The sequence below is a fragment of the Nyctereutes procyonoides genome, unplaced genomic scaffold (genome assembly GCF_905146905.1).
Source record: "Nyctereutes procyonoides isolate TBG_1078 unplaced genomic scaffold, NYPRO_anot_genome, whole genome shotgun sequence".
Taxonomy (NCBI): Eukaryota; Metazoa; Chordata; class Mammalia; order Carnivora; family Canidae; genus Nyctereutes; species Nyctereutes procyonoides.
In genome coordinates, this window is record NW_026575024.1 from 18,688,890 (window position 1) to 18,707,297 (window position 18,408).

At 55.9% G+C, this 18,408-nt stretch overlaps 1 protein-coding gene across 2 annotated transcripts in view; it reads right to left on the reverse strand.

Moving 5' to 3' along the window:
- Positions 1-18,408, reverse strand: part of PLCG1 (phospholipase C gamma 1) — a 37,474-nt gene that overhangs the window by 3,112 nt on the left and 15,954 nt on the right. For both annotated transcript variants that reach the window (XM_055299875.1, XM_055299869.1), the window contains exons 3-28: positions 12,044-12,196; positions 11,849-11,942; positions 11,644-11,691; positions 9,348-9,432; positions 9,174-9,257; positions 8,907-8,941; positions 8,610-8,682; positions 8,410-8,511; positions 8,059-8,177; positions 7,888-7,973; positions 7,690-7,810; positions 7,105-7,273; positions 6,847-6,969; positions 6,663-6,764; positions 6,396-6,583; positions 5,976-6,176; positions 5,783-5,902; positions 5,513-5,693; positions 4,487-4,564; positions 3,597-3,700; positions 3,278-3,374; positions 2,964-3,033; positions 2,266-2,423; positions 842-938; positions 469-693; positions 241-389 (exon numbers count right to left, since the gene is read on the reverse strand). In XM_055299875.1, coding sequence (XP_055155850.1) covers positions 241-389; positions 469-693; positions 842-938; positions 2,266-2,423; positions 2,964-3,033; positions 3,278-3,374; positions 3,597-3,700; positions 4,487-4,564; positions 5,513-5,693; positions 5,783-5,902; positions 5,976-6,176; positions 6,396-6,583; positions 6,663-6,764; positions 6,847-6,969; positions 7,105-7,273; positions 7,690-7,810; positions 7,888-7,973; positions 8,059-8,177; positions 8,410-8,511; positions 8,610-8,682; positions 8,907-8,941; positions 9,174-9,257; positions 9,348-9,432; positions 11,644-11,691; positions 11,849-11,942; positions 12,044-12,196 — 3,062 coding nt within the window. The remainder of the gene's footprint in view (positions 1-240; positions 390-468; positions 694-841; positions 939-2,265; positions 2,424-2,963; positions 3,034-3,277; positions 3,375-3,596; positions 3,701-4,486; positions 4,565-5,512; positions 5,694-5,782; positions 5,903-5,975; positions 6,177-6,395; positions 6,584-6,662; positions 6,765-6,846; positions 6,970-7,104; positions 7,274-7,689; positions 7,811-7,887; positions 7,974-8,058; positions 8,178-8,409; positions 8,512-8,609; positions 8,683-8,906; positions 8,942-9,173; positions 9,258-9,347; positions 9,433-11,643; positions 11,692-11,848; positions 11,943-12,043; positions 12,197-18,408) is intronic.

The following is an 18,408-nucleotide window of genomic DNA, read 5'->3' on the forward strand; positions in this document are numbered from 1 at the left end:
AGAACTGGCCACATTTGGCCCACCTGCCTTGGGCCTTTGCCACTCTGGGCCTAGCCCCACGGAGGAGGCTGGCACCTGCCTTTCTGCCTCAGAGGATGGTCACTCCTTCCTCGAGCTCAGAAAACAGTCCACTGCCCCCTCCCCAGTCACACTGACACCCCATCCTTGACTCAGGAAACGAGCCCCAGCAGAGCAACCCCAACCCACCCTGAAGCCCACAGCTCAGTGAGCACCACCCACCTCAATGCAAATGGCATATGGTTCCAGGCCTCGGAGGCTGCTCTTGTCAAAGGGATCAAAGGCCTCGTCCCGCATGGTGCTCGGCTGCAGCACGTAGCCACAGTGGCCGCCGGCCATGAAGAGGGCCTGGTTCATCTGCATGGGCTTGTCTGGAAGAACCGGGTTACAGTGGACTCCAGCCCCACAGTCCAGCGGAGCCCCTCCCCGCCCCAGTGGGCAGTTCCTCACCTGGGGTCTGGAAGTTGAGGGCTACGAGCTGACTGCCACAGATCCACATGGGCAGGGGGTCATAATTGGAGGAGTCCAGCCGCTGGCCCTTGGGGTAGATGCGCGAGAGCTGCAGCCGGTTGTATTGGAGGAACTTCTTGCCTTTGGCCTTGTTCACATATTTCTCAGCCTTGGTTTCCGGAAAGGATGACATGTCCCGGTAGCAGGCACGTTCTGTGCCAATCTCTGGGCCAAACAGGGAGAATGCTTACAGAGCCCACCCACCCAGGCAGCTCCCCCAACCTCAACATAAGGGACGAAATGCTTCTCTTCCACCTGCCAGGAGGCAGGGGGCGGGCACCCAAACCCACCCCACCGAGGCCTCAGCCCTTACTGTCTTCATCGAAGGGAACCGGCCTGCAGTAGACAACCAGCTCGGAGAGCTCCAGGGCGATCTTCTTCCTGCGCTCCATCATCTTCCCCTCCGTGAGCTGGTGACACACGCAGAGCCTGTAGCCCCAGGCTGGAGCCCCACCCACACTGCAGGTGCTCTCCAGGCCCTTCCCTGTCCCCTACACATCTCCTAGACCCCACTGGCCTCTGTCCTCAAGTCCCACCCCAGAATCATCCTTCCTCTTCCCTGCCCTGAAGGCCACACTTGCCTCTAAGACTCTCAGAGGGTGGGATCCTCACCACCACCCATGCCTTAGCCACAGCTCAGGGCCCTGGGCTTGGCTACGCTCTCCAGTGATGCTTTGTGATCACTGGGTACCCAGCCTCCCTCTTGTGACCTTGGTGGGGACGCAGGCCTCTGGCTCAGTCTTTGGTGTGCTCTGCCCACCTCCCAGGCCTAAGAACCTTACCACCTCCCCTCCCCCAACCCCAGTGCAGCCACCTACCCACCACAGCCACTCACAAGCTCGACCCATCCTGTCCTCATGCCCCCAGAGGCCATCTCTCTTCCATCAGGGTCTCCTACACCCACACTCTTACTCCCTCCTCTTTCAGCCCAGTCCCCAGAGTCCATCTCCTAAACCAGCAGGTCTGCCAGTATAATCCTCAGCACCTTCCATTTTGTATGGCTCCTGGGTGCCTGTTCTTCAGAAGAGCCACAGACCTGTAAGCCCTCTACCCCCACCGACAGCCGGAGGAAACGGCCATCACATAGAATTCCCTCACCTCTTACAGTGCTTTCCTCTCTCCATTCCCCAGGTTCAGTGGAAGAGTCCTCCCTCCACCCTCCTCCCGGCTGGCTCCCCTGGCCCTGGAGGAGGCGCACTGTCCGTGCCATTCCACACTCCCGGACACCCGCAGCCATGCAACCCTGGCCACCACACTGCCATGGTTCCTGGTAGTGGCACCAGGACTCTTAACTGCTGCCAAAACCAATGGGCACTTTCATGTTCTTACTGTGCCTGTCAGTACCTCCACTGCCCCTCCACACATCAGACTCCATTCACCCCCTCAGCCACTTCTAGCTTCTCTGGCCCACCTTCCTGGCTCCTCCTCCTGCTATCCACACCTCAACATTAAAGCCCTCTTCCCACTCCACACCACTCATCCCTCCTGAGCCTCCAGGTACCTGGTTCCTGCCTCCAGCCCAGGACTTCTCTGGCCCTGTGTTTATCCTGGTGCGTGTTAGACCCACAGGGGTGTCCTATGGCTATCTCAAACCCAGCCCTGAAGGAGCCACAGGACTGGCAATGTGTGTTTTCTGCAGATCCCAGCCTAGAGGTGGGCCTGGTGCCGCAGGCCTCGCCCCCAATAGGCTCACATGCTGCCAGCATGAGCCCCTGCGCCCCCACAGACGCCTCTCACCCTGGCGTCTGCCGTCTGGGCCACTTCTCGGATCTTCTTCACCCAGTCCTGCAGCTCTTCCTGTGAATCAGCAGCGACATCCAAGGACCAGTGTGCCACTGAAGCCATGCTGATGGAGAAGACGAAGAGCCGGTTGTTCTTGCCCTCAGGACGGATGGCTGGGAGAGCGAGAGGAGAGAGCTGGGAAGGTGTTTGTTTCTGTGTCCCCCACACCACAGCCCAGGTGCTGGCTCAGAGTCCCCTCACCACCCATCCTCCTCCCCACACATCTTGAGGGAAGCAAGGCTGCTGGGCTAGGCCCATTTTCCAGCTGAGGACGCCACAGCTCAAAGAGAAGTCGCTGCCAGAAAAGGCGGGCCAGGGCTGTCTTGCCTGGGTCACGTGCCCTGCCCCACCCCATCTCCATGCCCAGCACACCCTGTGACCCCAGCTCTGTAGACTGCAGAGGTCTGAAGACTGCTAGCCCTTTGCATTACCCCCCCAGTGCCCAGCACAGGGTGAGTGTGTAGGGCTCAAAGCCAGAGGTGAAGAGAGGAGTCTAGGGTGTCAAGCGGGAATCCAGGCACAGGGAATCCAGACTGCGAGAGCAGCCTCTGTGATGGGCAGGCATTGGCTTCTTCCCTCAGAACACCTAGAGAGCCACCAAGGAGAGCCTGACAATGAGGAACAGTGGGCTGGAAAATCAGATGGGGGCTCACCAATCTGACAGGCTGGCACATCCAAGACCCCACGGAGCAAGTCCCCCAGGGGGCTGTTCTCATCCAAGTGCTGTGGAGAACAAAGCCCATGGGGCCATCAGCATGTCTGCTGTGTATGTGCGTGTGAGGGAGGGCTGCAGGCAACACACACGTCTTACAAGTGGACACGCGACGACATGAACGCACGGACCCCATAGCGGGGTGTGACTGGACTGTGGGTGACTGGTGGCTGTGCATGCACACCATGTGACTGGTGTGTGCACAAGAAGAGTCGGGACGGGGACCCTGTTCCAGCAACATGGCTCTGTTCTCACCTCCCTCTCAGGCTCCAGGGCTGCAGGGCTGACCATCTCTTCTACGTAGTTTGACGGGAACCAGAGCTGCTTTTTCCCCCCGTAGTCCCCCCGCCACCTGTAGAAGCCACATGGTGCTGACCCCAGCAGCCACCCAGATTCCCAAGGGGTGGGAAACCCATCGTCAAGGCCCCACACCTACACCAGGGTGCAGCCAGCAGTGCTGACGCACATGCAGGGTGGACTACAACCATACGGTGGCAGAGGTGCACAGAGGGCCCCCCACCTCCCAGCCTGCCCCCCACACACTGCAGGCCCTGGCTCCAAGGACCTGGCTTACCAGCCGCCTTCTTGCTTCTCCACATTCTGGATGATGGCGCTCTTCGTGAATGTCAGTTCATCATCCCTCTGAGCCTTGTAGTCAAAGAGGGCTTTGACGGCACACTGCAGGGGAGGGAAGCATTGGTCAGGGCAGGCGGTCCCTCCTTGCCACTCTCCTGACCTGGGGCGGCCCACCTTGCTATGATCCTTAATAATGGCCCTACAGGCGGCTCCAGATCAGATGCGACTGAGGACAGGCCCAGGGCTTCTATCACAGAGACTCCATGGGGTCCAGATGAAACCCTGCAAGCCCCCCAGCCTGGGCCCTGGGGAGAAATTTGAATCTGTCCCCAGGAGTCAGGGCTGGAGGTACCCTTAGCGCCTCTCCTGGGACCTGAAAGCCTATGGGCATGGATGGGACCCTATCATTCCTCATCTGGAAAGTGGGAGAAAATAACCTTCCTTCCCAGGTTCCCTGGCCACTGAGGGAAGGGAATGAGGAATAGGGCACAGCTTCTTTACCCCTTAGAGAAAAAAGCAAAAAGAGGAAGATCCTCTCTGGCAGACCTTCACAAGGTGAGGGACTGAGAAGCAAAGAACAAAGATTTCTGGCCAGTGTGGCCTTCCCCTGCCCTGCTGCCACCCACGGAGGAAGCAGGAGTTACCCTGGGGAACAACCTGGAAGGGTCACTGCGGACCCCCCAGGGACAAGTTCAGGGAGGGGGTCGGCCCCAGGAGAGCTGTGGTCGTACACAAACCACATCTCTCTCATAACCTCTCAGGCCTCGGAAAACCACAAGCACCACTTCTCCGCAACGACCACAGATGGGCCCCTGAGCAGAGAAATGCAAGCCCTAAGCAGCTGGGGACCCTCCCCAGCTTCCTGGGTCCAAAGGCCTGAGGCTGTACCTTAAAAGTTGGCATAGGATTTGCCTCCACATAGAAGCCAGGGTTGCGTCCCTCATACAGGGCTCCATAGTCAGGCTCCTGGAAACAAAACCAAATGTGAGATGTTCACACCCAAAGAGGACAATGGCTGCCACCTTGCCTGTGCCCCTTCAATCAGCATAACAGTCACCATGTGTCCCACCTCACTAGGCCAGGTCTGCCCCCTTCTCTGGGGTCCGGTCCACCAGCATCTCGGACCTCAGTGGGCACAGCCTGGCCCTCTCCTCCTCCATGTTCTTACCCTTGAAACCCACCTTGCGATTCTGAAACCTCTCTGTTCCTGAAGGCCCAAACTGCTGCTGAGCTGTTTGCAGTAGAGTCCTGCAGGGACCCCGCACTCAATGTTCTAGTTCAGTGGCTCATCTACTCCTCCCTGTGCACCCTGGCCCCACACACCAATCTACCAGCCGGGCCCCAGTATGTGTAGTTCTATCCCTGGACACCCATGCCCGCCAATGGCGAGTCTCAAGTGGACCTCCCCTCCTACACGCCTTCCTTCTGTCCTTTGGTTCCAGCCCTGAGCCCTCCCCGCCCCCAAGATCATCTGTGCAGCCTTCCATCTCACTTGTCTTAACCCAGTGCCTCTCCCCTCTACAGCCACACTTCTTGTAGCCAGCTCTCCCCTGCGCTAGTGACAGTTGAGTTTACACCCAGCTGGGTAAGCCTCTGGCCTTGGGACTACCGTTCCCTGTGTGAGCTCCAGGACTTCACCACACACCCAGCTTGCGGGGGCTTAGATGCCCACCTCTAAACTCTTCACCTAATGCATGCCCATTCTTAGAGACATGTCCTCTTAGATGACATTCCCTCTAGGACACTGTCCTGGCCCTACACCATGGCCCCCAGCCCGGCAGAGTGACCCACCCTGGAGCTCCTCCAACTCCCTGGCTTCTGTGTCCCACACAGCCAGACTGTCCCATGACTACCCCCAGCAACTAGCCCAGGGCTGCACTGCCTGCCACGCCCCCTCAACCACTGGGCTCTCACAGCTGTGCCTATCTTCTCCAGCGCTTCCTCATTGATGGGATAGCGCAGCTTCATTTTGCGGTATAGCGGGTGCTTCTCATAGTAGCTGATGAGGTCCACGAGGCTGTCAAACTCAGAGTTGCCCAGCATCACAGTCTGGCCCTCCTGCTGGACGCGGCAATGTTTGATCTTGCCCTCGGCCCTTAACAGAACAGTCACACAGGGTCAGGGCATCCCAGACCAAGGCGTAGCCCCACACCACCCAGAGCACCCCAAGGCCACACCCCTCACCGGAAAGAGATGGCATAGGAGTTGGGCTCATTCCGTTTCCTCACCAGGAAGGCCCCATCCCGGGGAACACGCATCAGCATGTGCTCGGCCTGAGCTCTGGTCAGGCTGGCGTGGTACCACCTGAGGACAGGCCCGAGTCAAGCCCTGGCCATCACTGCTCAGGTCCCCACCCAGCCCCCAGCCCCTCCCTCACTCTTTGCTCTCGTGGGCATTGGTCTGCGGGACCGGCTCTGAAAGGCGCATCTCAAATTCGTTGCAGCGCAGGGGCACTTGCTGGTAGTGCGTGATGAGGTCATAGAGCGAATCAAAGACCAGGTTGTCTGTCAAGAAGAACTTGGGGGCCCCAGCATCCTGCCGGGAATGAATCCGACAGTGCTGGACTTTCCCGTTCCTCCTGTGGGAAGATGGGGAGGCAGTGAGAAGCAGGCTTGGCCTGGAACATGGCGCTCCAGCCCCAGGGAGATGCCCAAGGGGCTTGGGTGCCAGGCAGCCCTGCGGGAGGGCTTCAGATCACCCAGAAAACTGTATGTGCGTGTGCATGCATGTGAGTAGATCACGTTCCATGTGACAGCCTGCAACAGGAACCAACTACAGACTGTGGTAAGTGGGTTACCAGAAAGAGAGGGTATAGTCGCCCACGAAGGTCTCGCTCTCCCGCACGAGGAAGGAGCCATCAGGGGCCCCGGTCTCAATGCAATACTCGGTGAGCAGGCGCTCGGCAATGTGCCGTCCATCCCGTCCTGCCCCAAGCTTCCCGTGGAACCACTTCTCACTGGAGTGCAGCTCTGTGCTGCCACTGGCCTGTGAGGGGAGGGCAACAGCAAAGACACTCAGTGACTCTGACCCCAGCCCAGCCCCCAGCCCTGGGCTGGCCCCTCACCTCCTTGGGTTCCTCCTCATCCTCATTGCCCTGGTCACTGCTGGTCTCCTCAGAGTAGTAGATCTTGCTGCTGGTCAGAACGAAGTAGTGGGGGTACCACTCCTGGGAGAGACCGAAGTGGGGCCCGTGAATGGAGGCCTCCTCCCACCGTGCCCCTCCAGCCTCAGCCAGGCCTGGCCCTCACATGGTTCACTGGGTCCTCCAGGTAGAGGATGCCATTCTTGATGGAGTTGCTGATATCGTTCTCGGAGTACATCACTGACGTAGGCACCTCTTCGTAGGCACTGCCCTCTGCCAGCTTCTTGTGCTATGGGGGCAGGCCAGGACATGACAGTGCCAGCCCAGTCCCAGAGTCTCCCCACCTCCTCACCAAGGCTGAGCCTGCCAGTTAGAGCCATGGCCTGGGCGAGGTGCTGGCAAGTGCTGGGCCTCGCACTGTTACCTTGATGAGGATCTTCCTCTTGAGCTGGTTGGGTGAAGGGAGCCCGTCGGCGGCGATGTCCACAGGCTTGGTGAGGAGTGTGTCCCCAAGCACCTTCTTGAAGTACTGCGCCATGTTTCTCTGCTGGGCGATGCTGCAGTGGTCTTCGATGGACAGGATGACCGGATACCTGCAGGGCAGTGGACCAGTGCAGTGACAAACACCTTACAATTTCAAGGGGTGTCAATGCTCAGTCCAAATGGCCCCTCAGGAAAGGTGTTAGGAATCAAGATCCTGGAGGCCCTGTTGCTAGGGAAGCTGCCCAGAGAGGATGCTGGCCCTGGCCGCTGGATGGAAGTATTTTCTGAGGAGGGTAGGACTTCAGTTTGCTCCACAGACTAGAGAAGAACCCAAAAAGGGGGCAGGCTGAGGATGTAGGAAACAGGGTGGGGCTTAGAAAGAAGGGCTCCAGAAAGCAGCAAGAAAGGAAGGGAAGCCAAGAAGGACAAAGATAAAAAGGGGAGTGGGGACAGGGCATTGGAGGGGACCCTCTCTCCCAGGCGAGAGCTGGAGCCAAACTGCCCCCTGCCCCTCCCCTCAACTCACTCTGAAGCCACGAAGGCATGCTCCTTGATGGTATGTAGAACATCTGAGAACTTGATCTTGGTGGTAAGGGTGTGCCCATGGTAAATGACTGGCATCCCATCTGGGCCATCCCAGCAGTCCACTGGGGATGAACATGACCACAGTCAAGAGGGCAGGCCTCCCAACCTACCTACTCCCCCAGCCCCGGCCACCACGCACACTCAATGCAGCGACAGCCCATCCGCAGGCAGCGAGCATAGGCTTCCAGGGAGGACTCGCTGGAGAACTGGTCCCCAGTCAGGTACCTGGACAGGGAAGGAGAGGTAAGGGTGGTTGGGTGAGTGCCTCCCTCCCAGGGGTGGGCCGGGTGAGGCCGAGTGAGCCACTCACGTGTTATGGGAGGAGGAGATCCAGTAGTGGGACAGAGGGTTGTTCATGGTGTCTGGGCACACCGCATCCAGCTGTGAATTCCACACGCTGTTCTCTTTGGAGAACAAGAAGGTGACAAACTGTCCAGGAAGAGGAAAGAAAGGAAAGACAGAGTGAACAAGCCCCTTACCAGCCCACTGGCATGGCCACGGTGGGAAGGAGATGATGCTCATCAGTGTCTATCATGGTGGGCAAAGTGGACAGTAGGGAGGAACAAGGTGGAAGCCCTAAGGAGAATCTGGCTCCTGAGACCCAGGTGGGGTTCTGGTGAGTGCCCCCCTACTCTGAGGGAAAGGTGAAAGTAGGGTTCACCTCGTCCAGGAAGAAGTAAGGCTCTTCAATTTCTCGCAAAGGATCTCGAAGGAAGCTGAGCATGAACTCCTGCACCTGAAGCCGGTCAACAGCCCACAGCTCCTGGTGGGGATGGGTTGGGGAGGGGTACGTGAAAGGCTGTCAGTGATGAGCCCAGCCCCCCTTATCCAGGTACCATGGCCCTGTCTGACCAACCATACCCCCTGGTACTCGAGGAGGAACTGCTGGAACTCAGGAAGGGACACACGACAGAGCTCCGGGCGCTCCCCTGCCCTGTGGAAAAGAAGGGAAGTACCTGGCAGCCAGGTGGTTAGCACAGCCCACAGATGACGAGGGGCCCCATGGAAGGCAGAGTCCAGCTCCCACCCAGCAGAGTTGTCCCAAAGGGTCCAGCATGACTCATCCCCTCCCAATGCCTCCCACCTGGACCAGGCATCACCAAGGGAGAGATGGAGGAGGCCCGGGGGAGAACCCTGCCGCCCCGCTTCAAAGCAAACCTCAGGGCACTGGCTTCCAAGAAGGGGAGGTCCATCTGCAGGAGACAGAAGCTGGTCAGAGCCAGAGCCCCTGGGAGGCCACATGGGGAAAGGGCTTTCAAGAAGAAAGGCCAGGGCAACAGACAGGGGGAGGCCTCCAGAGGAGAACAGCTGGAGAGATGGCACCCAAACGCCCTCAAGCAGGGCAGCGGGGCTGATGTGGGTGGGGCAGGGGCTAGGGCAGGAGGTTGGGGGCAAGGGCCAAGGGAGGGCAGGTGGCTCATGCACCGTCTTCTGGGCGCTGTACATGAGGCTGCGGTACAGTTGAGCAAACTGCCCGTAGGTGATGTCACTGCTGCGCTGCTCCAGGTCCTACATGGATAGGGCAGGACTCCGGTCAGGCCCACAGCCAGGAGCTCCCAGGCCGCCCCCACTGCCTGCAGATAGTACAGGGGTCCTCACCGTCAGACGCTCTCGGAGGAAGCGCATGTTGGGAACCCGGTAGTTGACCTGGGACAGCATGTTCTTCAAGTCCTTGGCTGATATACTGAGGAAACAGGGACATCCCCAGGGTCCTGGCCCAACATCTCAGGACCTCTGACTTGTGGGCTGAGCCCACCTGGGGCTGGACAGGTAAATACTCCCCTGGCACCTGGAGTCCTGAGGCTGAGGCTAAACCAGAACCCTTTGGGCGATCAAGGGAAGTCCCCCCTCCTTTCTCTGGGGCTCAGTCTCCTCATCTGAGCAAAGAAAAAGGTCATGATTCTGGCAAGAAAGGAGTGAACAGGCTCAGAGGGGTGGGTCAGGGGAGCCAATCTTTAGGTCTCAGCACTCAAGCCTATACCCTCTAGTCCCTGCAACAATCCTAGGGGCTGATGGCTCACCCAGGACACAGGAGACAGCCTCCCCTGCTGAGCCTCCAGGCCCCGCACAGCTCACTCATACATTCCTGACTAGCGACCCTGAAAATGCTGGGAATTTGTCCCTCAGCACCTGGCATTGGGGGCATGGGGGTAGCAGAGGGGTATTTCCTGCTGGTGACTAGACACTCTCCTGGAGTCTGATAAGGAAGTATCCCTGCCCTCCAGAGTGCCCTGCCCAGGATGTGGGACCACGGGATACTGCTGGGCCTGGCAAAAGGATGAACAGATGGGGGAAAGGGAGGCCTTCTCTCCTAGAGGGTGCCCCCCACTGTCGTGCCCAAGAGCCTGGCAGGCAGTATCAAAACTCCCCTCCAGAACTCAGTACTACACTGTATGCTCCTGGCTGCTACTGGCAACTGTGGTTCAGCAAGTGCTTGCTCTGTGCAGGCACCCAGGAGGGAGGCTGTCAGGTCCTTCCTTTGCAGGTTAGGAAACTTGCTGCATCACCAAATGCTTCCTTTGTGGACTCTATGCCATCAGCATTTCAAGCAAGCTATTATCTGTTCCACCAAAACACCTGTCTTGACTCTGCTGACAATCTCTCCAACTACCACTCCCTTCTCTGCTCTCTTTCACAGCAGCACCTTGAGGGAGCCATCCATGTTCCCTTTCCTTCCCTGAACTGCCTTCCCCTCTCCTCAAGGTTACCAACAACCTCTGCGCTGTCAAGTCCAAGGGGTACCTGTCTTCAACACACTTGACAATGCCTGGCACAGCTGACCACTCCCTCCCTCCTGGAACTTCTAAACTCCACCTTCCAGGCTTTTCTCTTACCTCACAAGCTGCTACTTCCTTTGGCTAGCTCCTTTTTACCTCCCTGATCCCCAATGTCCAAGTGTCCTGGGATCAGCTACTGTCCCTCTTTTTTTTTCTTGCTACCAGTATGGGGTGATCCCCAACCTCATGGCCTATATATAAGGATCATCTCTATGCTCTCAAGGGAACATCTCCTGCCCCAACTTCTCCCTTAAACACACACTACCCACCAGCCAAGGCAACGTGTCTACCTGGATGTCTAAGGGCATCATAAAACCTAACACGGCTCAAATGTATCCCACCCCTAAACTCCCCCAGATGTGCTATTCCCATGGCCTTGCCCATCTTAGTCAATGGAGCTCCACCTTTCCAGATGCTCCAGCCAAAAAGTTTACTGTTACCCTGGGACTGCTCTCTTTCTCTTGCACACCAAAATCAATGTTAAGAAATTCTATTGGACTCTTACCTTCAAAATATGGTACAGACCAAATCTGACCACTGGCTATCACCATCCACCCTGACCCAAACCCTCTCATCTTCCACCCAAAATGCTGAAGCAGCTGCCTGCCCGAGCTCACCAGCTCTGCCAAGCCCTGGACTCCCCAGCAACAGTTGGCAGTCCTGTGCAACCAAAGTCCGGTCACGGGACACTTCATTTCAAAACCCTCCGTGGTTTTCCAGCTCTTTCACGGCAACAGTCAGAAGCCCTCACCATGAACTGATCTTTGTCCCCTATCTCTTCTTGGCCCTCTGGCTGTCACACAGTAGCCTCAAAGCTGTGAGCTTCCAGGCACTCTCTCCCACACTAAAGCCAGGCTAACCCTCTCTGCAGGACACCCAGAGCCACTCTGCATTTCCGGTCTCTCTCTTTGGCCTACCTCACTAATGTGTGCTAAGGCCATCACAGGGGCCTTTCTGCAGGAAGTTATCTGTGCCAGAATCACTTGCCGACCCCCACCAACCCTACTAGAGGTAGGCCCCCTAGGTCCTCTGGTTCTCCAGGCAGCTGCGCAGGGCACAGCTACTGTTCTGGCTGCCCCAACCCACCAGCTGGGTTAGAGCCACAGCCCCAAACCTACCGATCCTCACGATTCCGATCCACTGAGTAGAACTGCTTCCGCAGCCACCTGGTGGGAGAGGAGCCTGAGGTGAGAACTGATTCTCCAGCTGGACTAGGTCTGGGGAGGTCAGTAGGCAGTGCCTGGGCACAAAGACCCGTGTCCTTGCCTCTGCTTCCTAGAACCTAATGCCCCTAACCCTAACCATGTCAGCAGCAGTTCTTACCTCTCAATCTGCAGAGGTGTGGCTGCCTGCAATGTATCCTCCATCAGCCAAGTTAAACCCTTGATCCACATGTTCACTTCATCCTCAGATGTAGCTGTGATCAAGGGGTAAAGAACAGAGCTGAGGACACACGCTTCCTGCTGAGCCAGGAGCCAGTAGAGCCAGTAAAGCCTCCTCCAGCACCTTGACTCCTACCTTGCAGGCTCAGAGTCTTCAGGCGGAATTCCATCCCATACAGGATGACGAAGCAGTGTGACTGGTCTGGTCGGAAAGCAGGGTCCTCTTGGTAGCGATCAAAATCCCGTGAGGTCTTCCCTGGGCGGATCTCCTTGATTTCTCGAATGTCAACTTAGGAAGGTAGAGAAGAAGCCAAGGTCAGGCTGGGGTCTCTGAGTCAGTGCTGAAATGAGGGCAGCCTGGTTTCCTCACTCATTCCCAGGCTCTCCCTTAGGGAAGGACCACAAAGGGAGACACCTCATCAAGGAGCAGAGCCAAGAGTACTCACCATCCCATTGGTGATAAAAGAGAGCTAGCTAGGCTGAGTCTGAGGACAGACCTCTGCTAGAAGTTGAGCTGTCTGGGGAGAGCAGGGACCCCCATCCTGTGTACCTTCCCTTGCTGAGAATGGAGGCAGATCTCTCTGACCTGAATAAAGTCTAGACTCGAGAAAGAGAACTGGGGAGGGCATAAAGCTGTTCTGTGAGGACTACTTCCTGACACAAAGTACACAAACCAAATTGTAAAGTCCAAAGGTAGGGCAAGGCAGATCCAAGGATGTCTCAGGATCCATGGGAGGAATGAGGGATCAGGCCCAGAGAACTGATACCCCCCTGAAATGGCCCACCACCCCAAAAATTATTGAGCAAGTCTCAGCAAGAGGCCTGGTCCCCCAAGGCAGTGGCCATCCAAAGGTAAGTTTCCTGATCCTGGCTGTCAAAGGGCCTGCATGTGCTCCTCTGCCCTCACACAGCACAGAATGGGAAAGCACAGAGGGCTTAATGGCAGACAACCTGCCATGTCCACTAACAAGGGAAATGATGCTAAGTGACTTGCTTAACTTCTCCTAGTCTCAGTTTTACCATACATAAAGTCAACTGAAATTTTCTAGAAGGCAGGGTGGTAGAAAAAATATGCATGGACTCTGGGACCAGACTGCCTGGACTAGAATCCCAGGTCTACCTACCATTAGCTGTGTGATAACACAGTGATAACTGCTCTGATCCCGCACCTTCATCTGTTAACACAGGTAACAAATAACGGTGAGGGTGCTGGTAAGATCAACAAAGTGTCTAGCCCGGTATGTGGCACATAGGAGCTCAGTGCAGGTTTCCTGCTTCCTCCCTCCTTGCTAGGTATCACCCACAGGATCCCCCAGTGCTGGCTGAGATCCTGGACAGGGGGAAGATTTTCCAAGCCAGATAGAGAGACAAGACAGATTTAGGGAGAAGCTGTTCAAACAGAAGAAACCTGGCTGAGCCACCAGAGAGGACTCTTCCTGAGTACTCCCTTGGCACCAGAGCCCCTTCTAATGCTCTCAAACCAGACTGGCCCGGAAGATCTGGAGCCAGGAGCAGTGCCAGCACATTGCCTGGCTAGTGCAGAGCCCTCCCAGCCCAAACTGTGTATGACCCTGGCTAGAATGTCCCAAAGGGCCCAAATCTCCAAGCTCTCTTCCTACTCCTTCTAGCCACAGCTGTGCTCCAACTAGCCCACCTCAAAGGCACTGTGTCTAGCTCCAACCCCAGCTCCTCACCACAACATTACTGGTTCTCACTGGACCTTGCTCTCCTTGCTCCCTTGCCTTCATCAACCCCTCAGGCCTGGTCTTCCCACTAAAAGCCCTACCTTCCCTGCCAGCAGCCCTGCCCCTGCCCAGTCCTCTTCACCAATGAGCCACCCTTCTTAAGTTTTCTGAATCTTTGTCACACTGTTCTGACCCTCTTGTGATTGCTTACTAAGGAGAATACGTTCCTTCTAAGGCCTTCAAAGCCTTCCTGGTGAGGATCAGTGATTTTCATTCCCAGTTCTTCCCTCTCATCTTCTCTCCTTCATCTAAACTAAGTTGGACCAAGGGCAAGAACAGCCAGTGCTTTGTGTCCCCCAGTTCATCCTGGTCCCAAGGGTGGACTGTCTACCTCTCAGGCTCCATTCTCTACCACCGAAGACCCAACTCAGAAGCACCCTCCTGCAGTAATCATGCCCTTGACTCCTCATGACACCACATGTGTGAACATTCCTCATCTCTCCCAGGCCAGGCAGGGCCCGTGCATTACTGGCTGAAGGACTGAATAAGCAAATGAACAAAGTAGGCACACAGGTGAGAAGAGGGGCCACAAAATGGGAGTCAAGTTTTAAAAATAAGTTACACTCAGGTAGAAACAGGGAGAGTGGGGGGAACTGAATCACAAAAACGCAGCCCAAGAAGACAGTTTCCAAGGATGGAAGGAGGAGCCGAACAGGGGAAATGCCCAGATCAGAAACTGCAGAATAACCACAAACCCTGCCCTTTGAAACAGAAACCAGTATGCTTTTCCGGTGCAGAGCTGCTGTCATCCCCTCCCACACCTCTCACACAGGCACACAACCTCACAAACGCAAATGCATCTAGGCCGGGGGTCTGAGTGCTCCACAGCCTGGGCCCCTCCTCTCAGTTCCCTGCCCATCATTAGAAGTAACCCATGACATGGCTACTGCTTGGCAGGTAGCTAGAGGGTCAGTTCAAAGCCTGAGGTTAGGACACATGTAGCTGCACAGGCATGCATGCACACTTGCACACACACACACACACACACACACACACACACACTCACTGCCAGCAGGTCCCAGGAGAACCTCTGGCCTGCCCTGTGCTCCTGGGCACATTCCTATGAGACCAGGCTGGAGGCAGATCAGGCTCCTGCTCAAGACAGGAACCAAACAGGTGCAGAGCAGGTCTAGGCCAGGAGTCCAAGCTTCCCAAGGTCCTGCTTGGCCATACCTGGTCCCTTGTAACCCCGACCCCCATAATGAAGTGCCAGCCTGGTCCTAATGCCGTCGAAGCACATCAAGCCAATGGCAAGCTGAAAGGATGTGACATCAGGGTTAGATGCTCTACTACGCTCTTAAAAGCCATTTCCTGTGCCACCTCCCAACCCCACTTTCCATCCTATTGCCTCCCAGACAAACACAGAAGGGTCCCCTTTCCTGAGAGAGCCAGGGCTGGTCCCCCAGGGACTGCCATCAGGGGAGGACACTCCCTGGGACAGGCATGGCCTCTGCCCTAGTTGGGAATAGGTTGGGGGCGGGGGGTGGGAAGCCAAGCTACCCTAGCTATCTCAATCAGAACCGCAGTGAGACAGAGACCCTCCCAGGACCTGGGAGCTTCAGGAGGAGAGAACTGCTTAGAAGAACAGGAGAGTAGCACCCTGTTCCCAGAGACCTGTGACCCAGCACTCGTTCCCCACTCAGAATCATGGGAAAACAATGTTCAAGGAACACTAGGGAAAAGAAAAGCCAGGGTACTGAGAAGTTCTTGCTAGGCTGGAGACAGGGAAGTGAGACAGGGGAACTCTTTGAGGGACAAGGGCAGATTCCCACAAACAGGGAGCCAAGCTAGCCTCCTGTGTAGCAGAAAAGAGTGTAGGGCTTGACCAATGTCAAAGGGCCATCTTCAAGCTCACCCCAATCTGAGAGGGCCTAGGATTCCATCAGCACCATCTGGCCAGCTCAGCCCATCCAGAGGCATGGTGTGTTCATTCCTCCAAGGACTGGGTCCCTGAGGCCCATGCTTCAGGAATAGCATGAGTATTACCATACCAAAGCATGGCCATGGTAGACACAAGACTTAATCACCCACACAATCTCATGAAGATACAGAGACCAGTCCTCCTCAAGAGGCTTTGGGGTAATGAGGGATGACTCATGCTGGGCCAGGAATGGCATCCCAGGCCAGCTCTGAGAGCTGAGGACCTTCTGATGGCCAGGCTGCCTGGTGTTCTGGGCAGAAGCCTGAGGGTCCTGGTGACAACCTGCCTCCTCTTGGTCCTTCAGGAAGCCTGCTCTAACTGTCCCCTTTCTGAAGGCTGCTCACACCTAGCAGAGGAGAACCATGCAGGTCTTCAATCCTAGCTGTGCAGACCTAAACAAGCCTTCACTCGTTTGGCCTCCACTTCCCCAACAGCAAACTTGGAATTCCTCTTGCCTCACAGGGTTGCAGTAAGGGCCTTGCAGGAATCAATGATCCCAGTGATGTCTGAAGAAGTGTGACCCCTGTGCATCTAGTGCATCAACATGAAGCCTAGACAAGCCAGCAGCAGGGGGATAATTGCAGCCACATGCCAGGGCTTTGCTGGAGGTGCACCTGAACCCAGGAGAGGTTGCCTCAGCCCAAGGGAAGGAATCCAAGCAACGATTTCCCTAGCTCAAAGGGGGTCTTGCAGGGATGGGGCACCATGAAGGGGTGAGGCTCCAGAAGCCAGAGTTCAGATCAGTGCATGAAGACATGCTCTAAGCCAGAGGCCACGTCCTGAGCCTGCAGCACCCAGTCAGCTGTAGCCACAGCACCCTACCACCTCACATATGATGGGGTATTAGAACGGGAGACTAACAGATTTGAAATCACAAAGATTGGGGATCCCTGGGTGGCTCAGAGGTTTGGCATCTGCCTTTGGCCCAGGGCGTGATCCTGGAGTCCCAGGATCGGGTCCCGCGTTGGGCTCCCTGCATGGAGCCTGCTTCTGCCTCTCTCTCTCTCTCTCTCTCTCTCTCTCTCTCTCTCTCTTTCTTTCTATCAAGAATAAAAATAAAATCTTAAAAAAAAAAATGAAATCACAAAGATCAATTTTCAAATCCTGTTTCCAAACATATAGCTGGGCCTCTCCGGCAGGTCATGGATAAAGTGAAGGTTTTTGTTAGGGGTGGGACAGCCATTAACCATTTACATACAACTACGTAAAGATAGTCACATGGAAGGGTCAAGCCTGTCTTGCCTTGACCACCCCCAACCTTGGATTGGTTTCTGTTTTGATTTTTAGGCAGAAGGAAACATGCCTCCTGTAGCCTAGTGGCAGGGGCCAGCTCTAAGCACAGAGGCAGAATGCCACAAGACTGAATTTGCAAAACGAAAGCTTGCATGACCAGGCAAGGAAATCCTCCCTTGTCTCCTCTCGACTCAGGGACAGGCATCTTGTCGGAGACCATGGAGACTAGAGATCAGCAGTTACTCAAAGCAGAGTGCCCAGGTCAGTCAGGCCTGGAGAGACTGCCTTCAGGACAGACTAGTAACAGCAGATGCTTTCCCTTTAAGAGCCTCAGTTTCCTCATCTGAGCCACACAACTGATCCCAAGCACTTTGGGAGGTGGGCTCCCACCCAGCAAAGAGTACTGTTGCTGCTCTCAGGACTTCCCTTTTGAAGGAAAGTAGGTCCCCAAGCCTGGGACAGCACCCACTCTACTAGGTAAGGAGAGGACAGGGTGCCAGGAAGGGGACGAGCTCAATGGCAGGCAGCCAGTCTGCAGTCTGTGAAGGGACTGAAGACAATGACTTATGTTAGGTTCTTCTGAGGGTAGGGCTCTTCTGGTTTTAGAATCCTGTTTCTCAACCCCTCCTAGGTATCAGGCTGAGCCACAAGTGCCCACTAGTCATCCTCTTGCCCAGTGCATCAGGATAGCCACGGCAGGGAGATGCACAGAAGCAACATTCCTGTAGACCAGGGGAAGTCCTGGGACAACGGGAACCCCAGGGAAGAAGAGAAAGGGGGTAGCAAGGGTGGGGCACCAAGTCTTTTCCAGGGTATCTTTTTTTTTTTTTTTTAAGATTTTATTTATTTATTCATGATAGTCACACAGAGAGAGACAGAGAGGCAGAGACACAGGCAGAGGGAGAAGCAGGCTCCATGCAGGGAGCCCGACGCGGGATTCGATCCCGGGTCTCCAGGATCGTGCCCCGGGCCAAAGGCAGGCACCAAACCGCTGCGCCACCCAGGGATCCCTTTTCCAGGGTATCTTAAAGACTATGGTTCGTGAGAGCCAGCCAATCCTGCCCCATATCAGACTCTGACCATGGCAGGCCCTGGAAGGGTTAGAAGGGAGCCCAGTATCAAATCCAAGATTCTAAATTAGACCCACATTTCTTGGTCAGGAACCAGTATCCCAGCATCCCCTGCCCCAGTGAAGGCACCTTCCAAACAGCCCTACACAGATAGAGGTCCTCCAAACCTACTGGCCAATTAACCACCCCTCAGACAAGGAGAAGGTACAGAGAACCATGAGCACAGAGCACTGGCAAGACAGGTGGGAGGCACAGTTCCACTTCTGAGCCTCATTTCCCTCATCTGCAAAACTAGATCACCACTCTTCACCAGCCCCTTCTTCCCTGGACAACTGTGAGATCTCAGGAAGAGACAATAAGGCAGTATCACCAGAAAGAGACAAGAGGACATACTGAAAATTAGTATTAGCCCCCTGACCCCGCCCATCCCCCGCAAACGAACATAGAGCCAAAAATATCACCACCAGCACAGCAAAAAACCAGAAGGAAGTGGCACATATCACAAATTTCTGGACACGAAACATACTTTCAT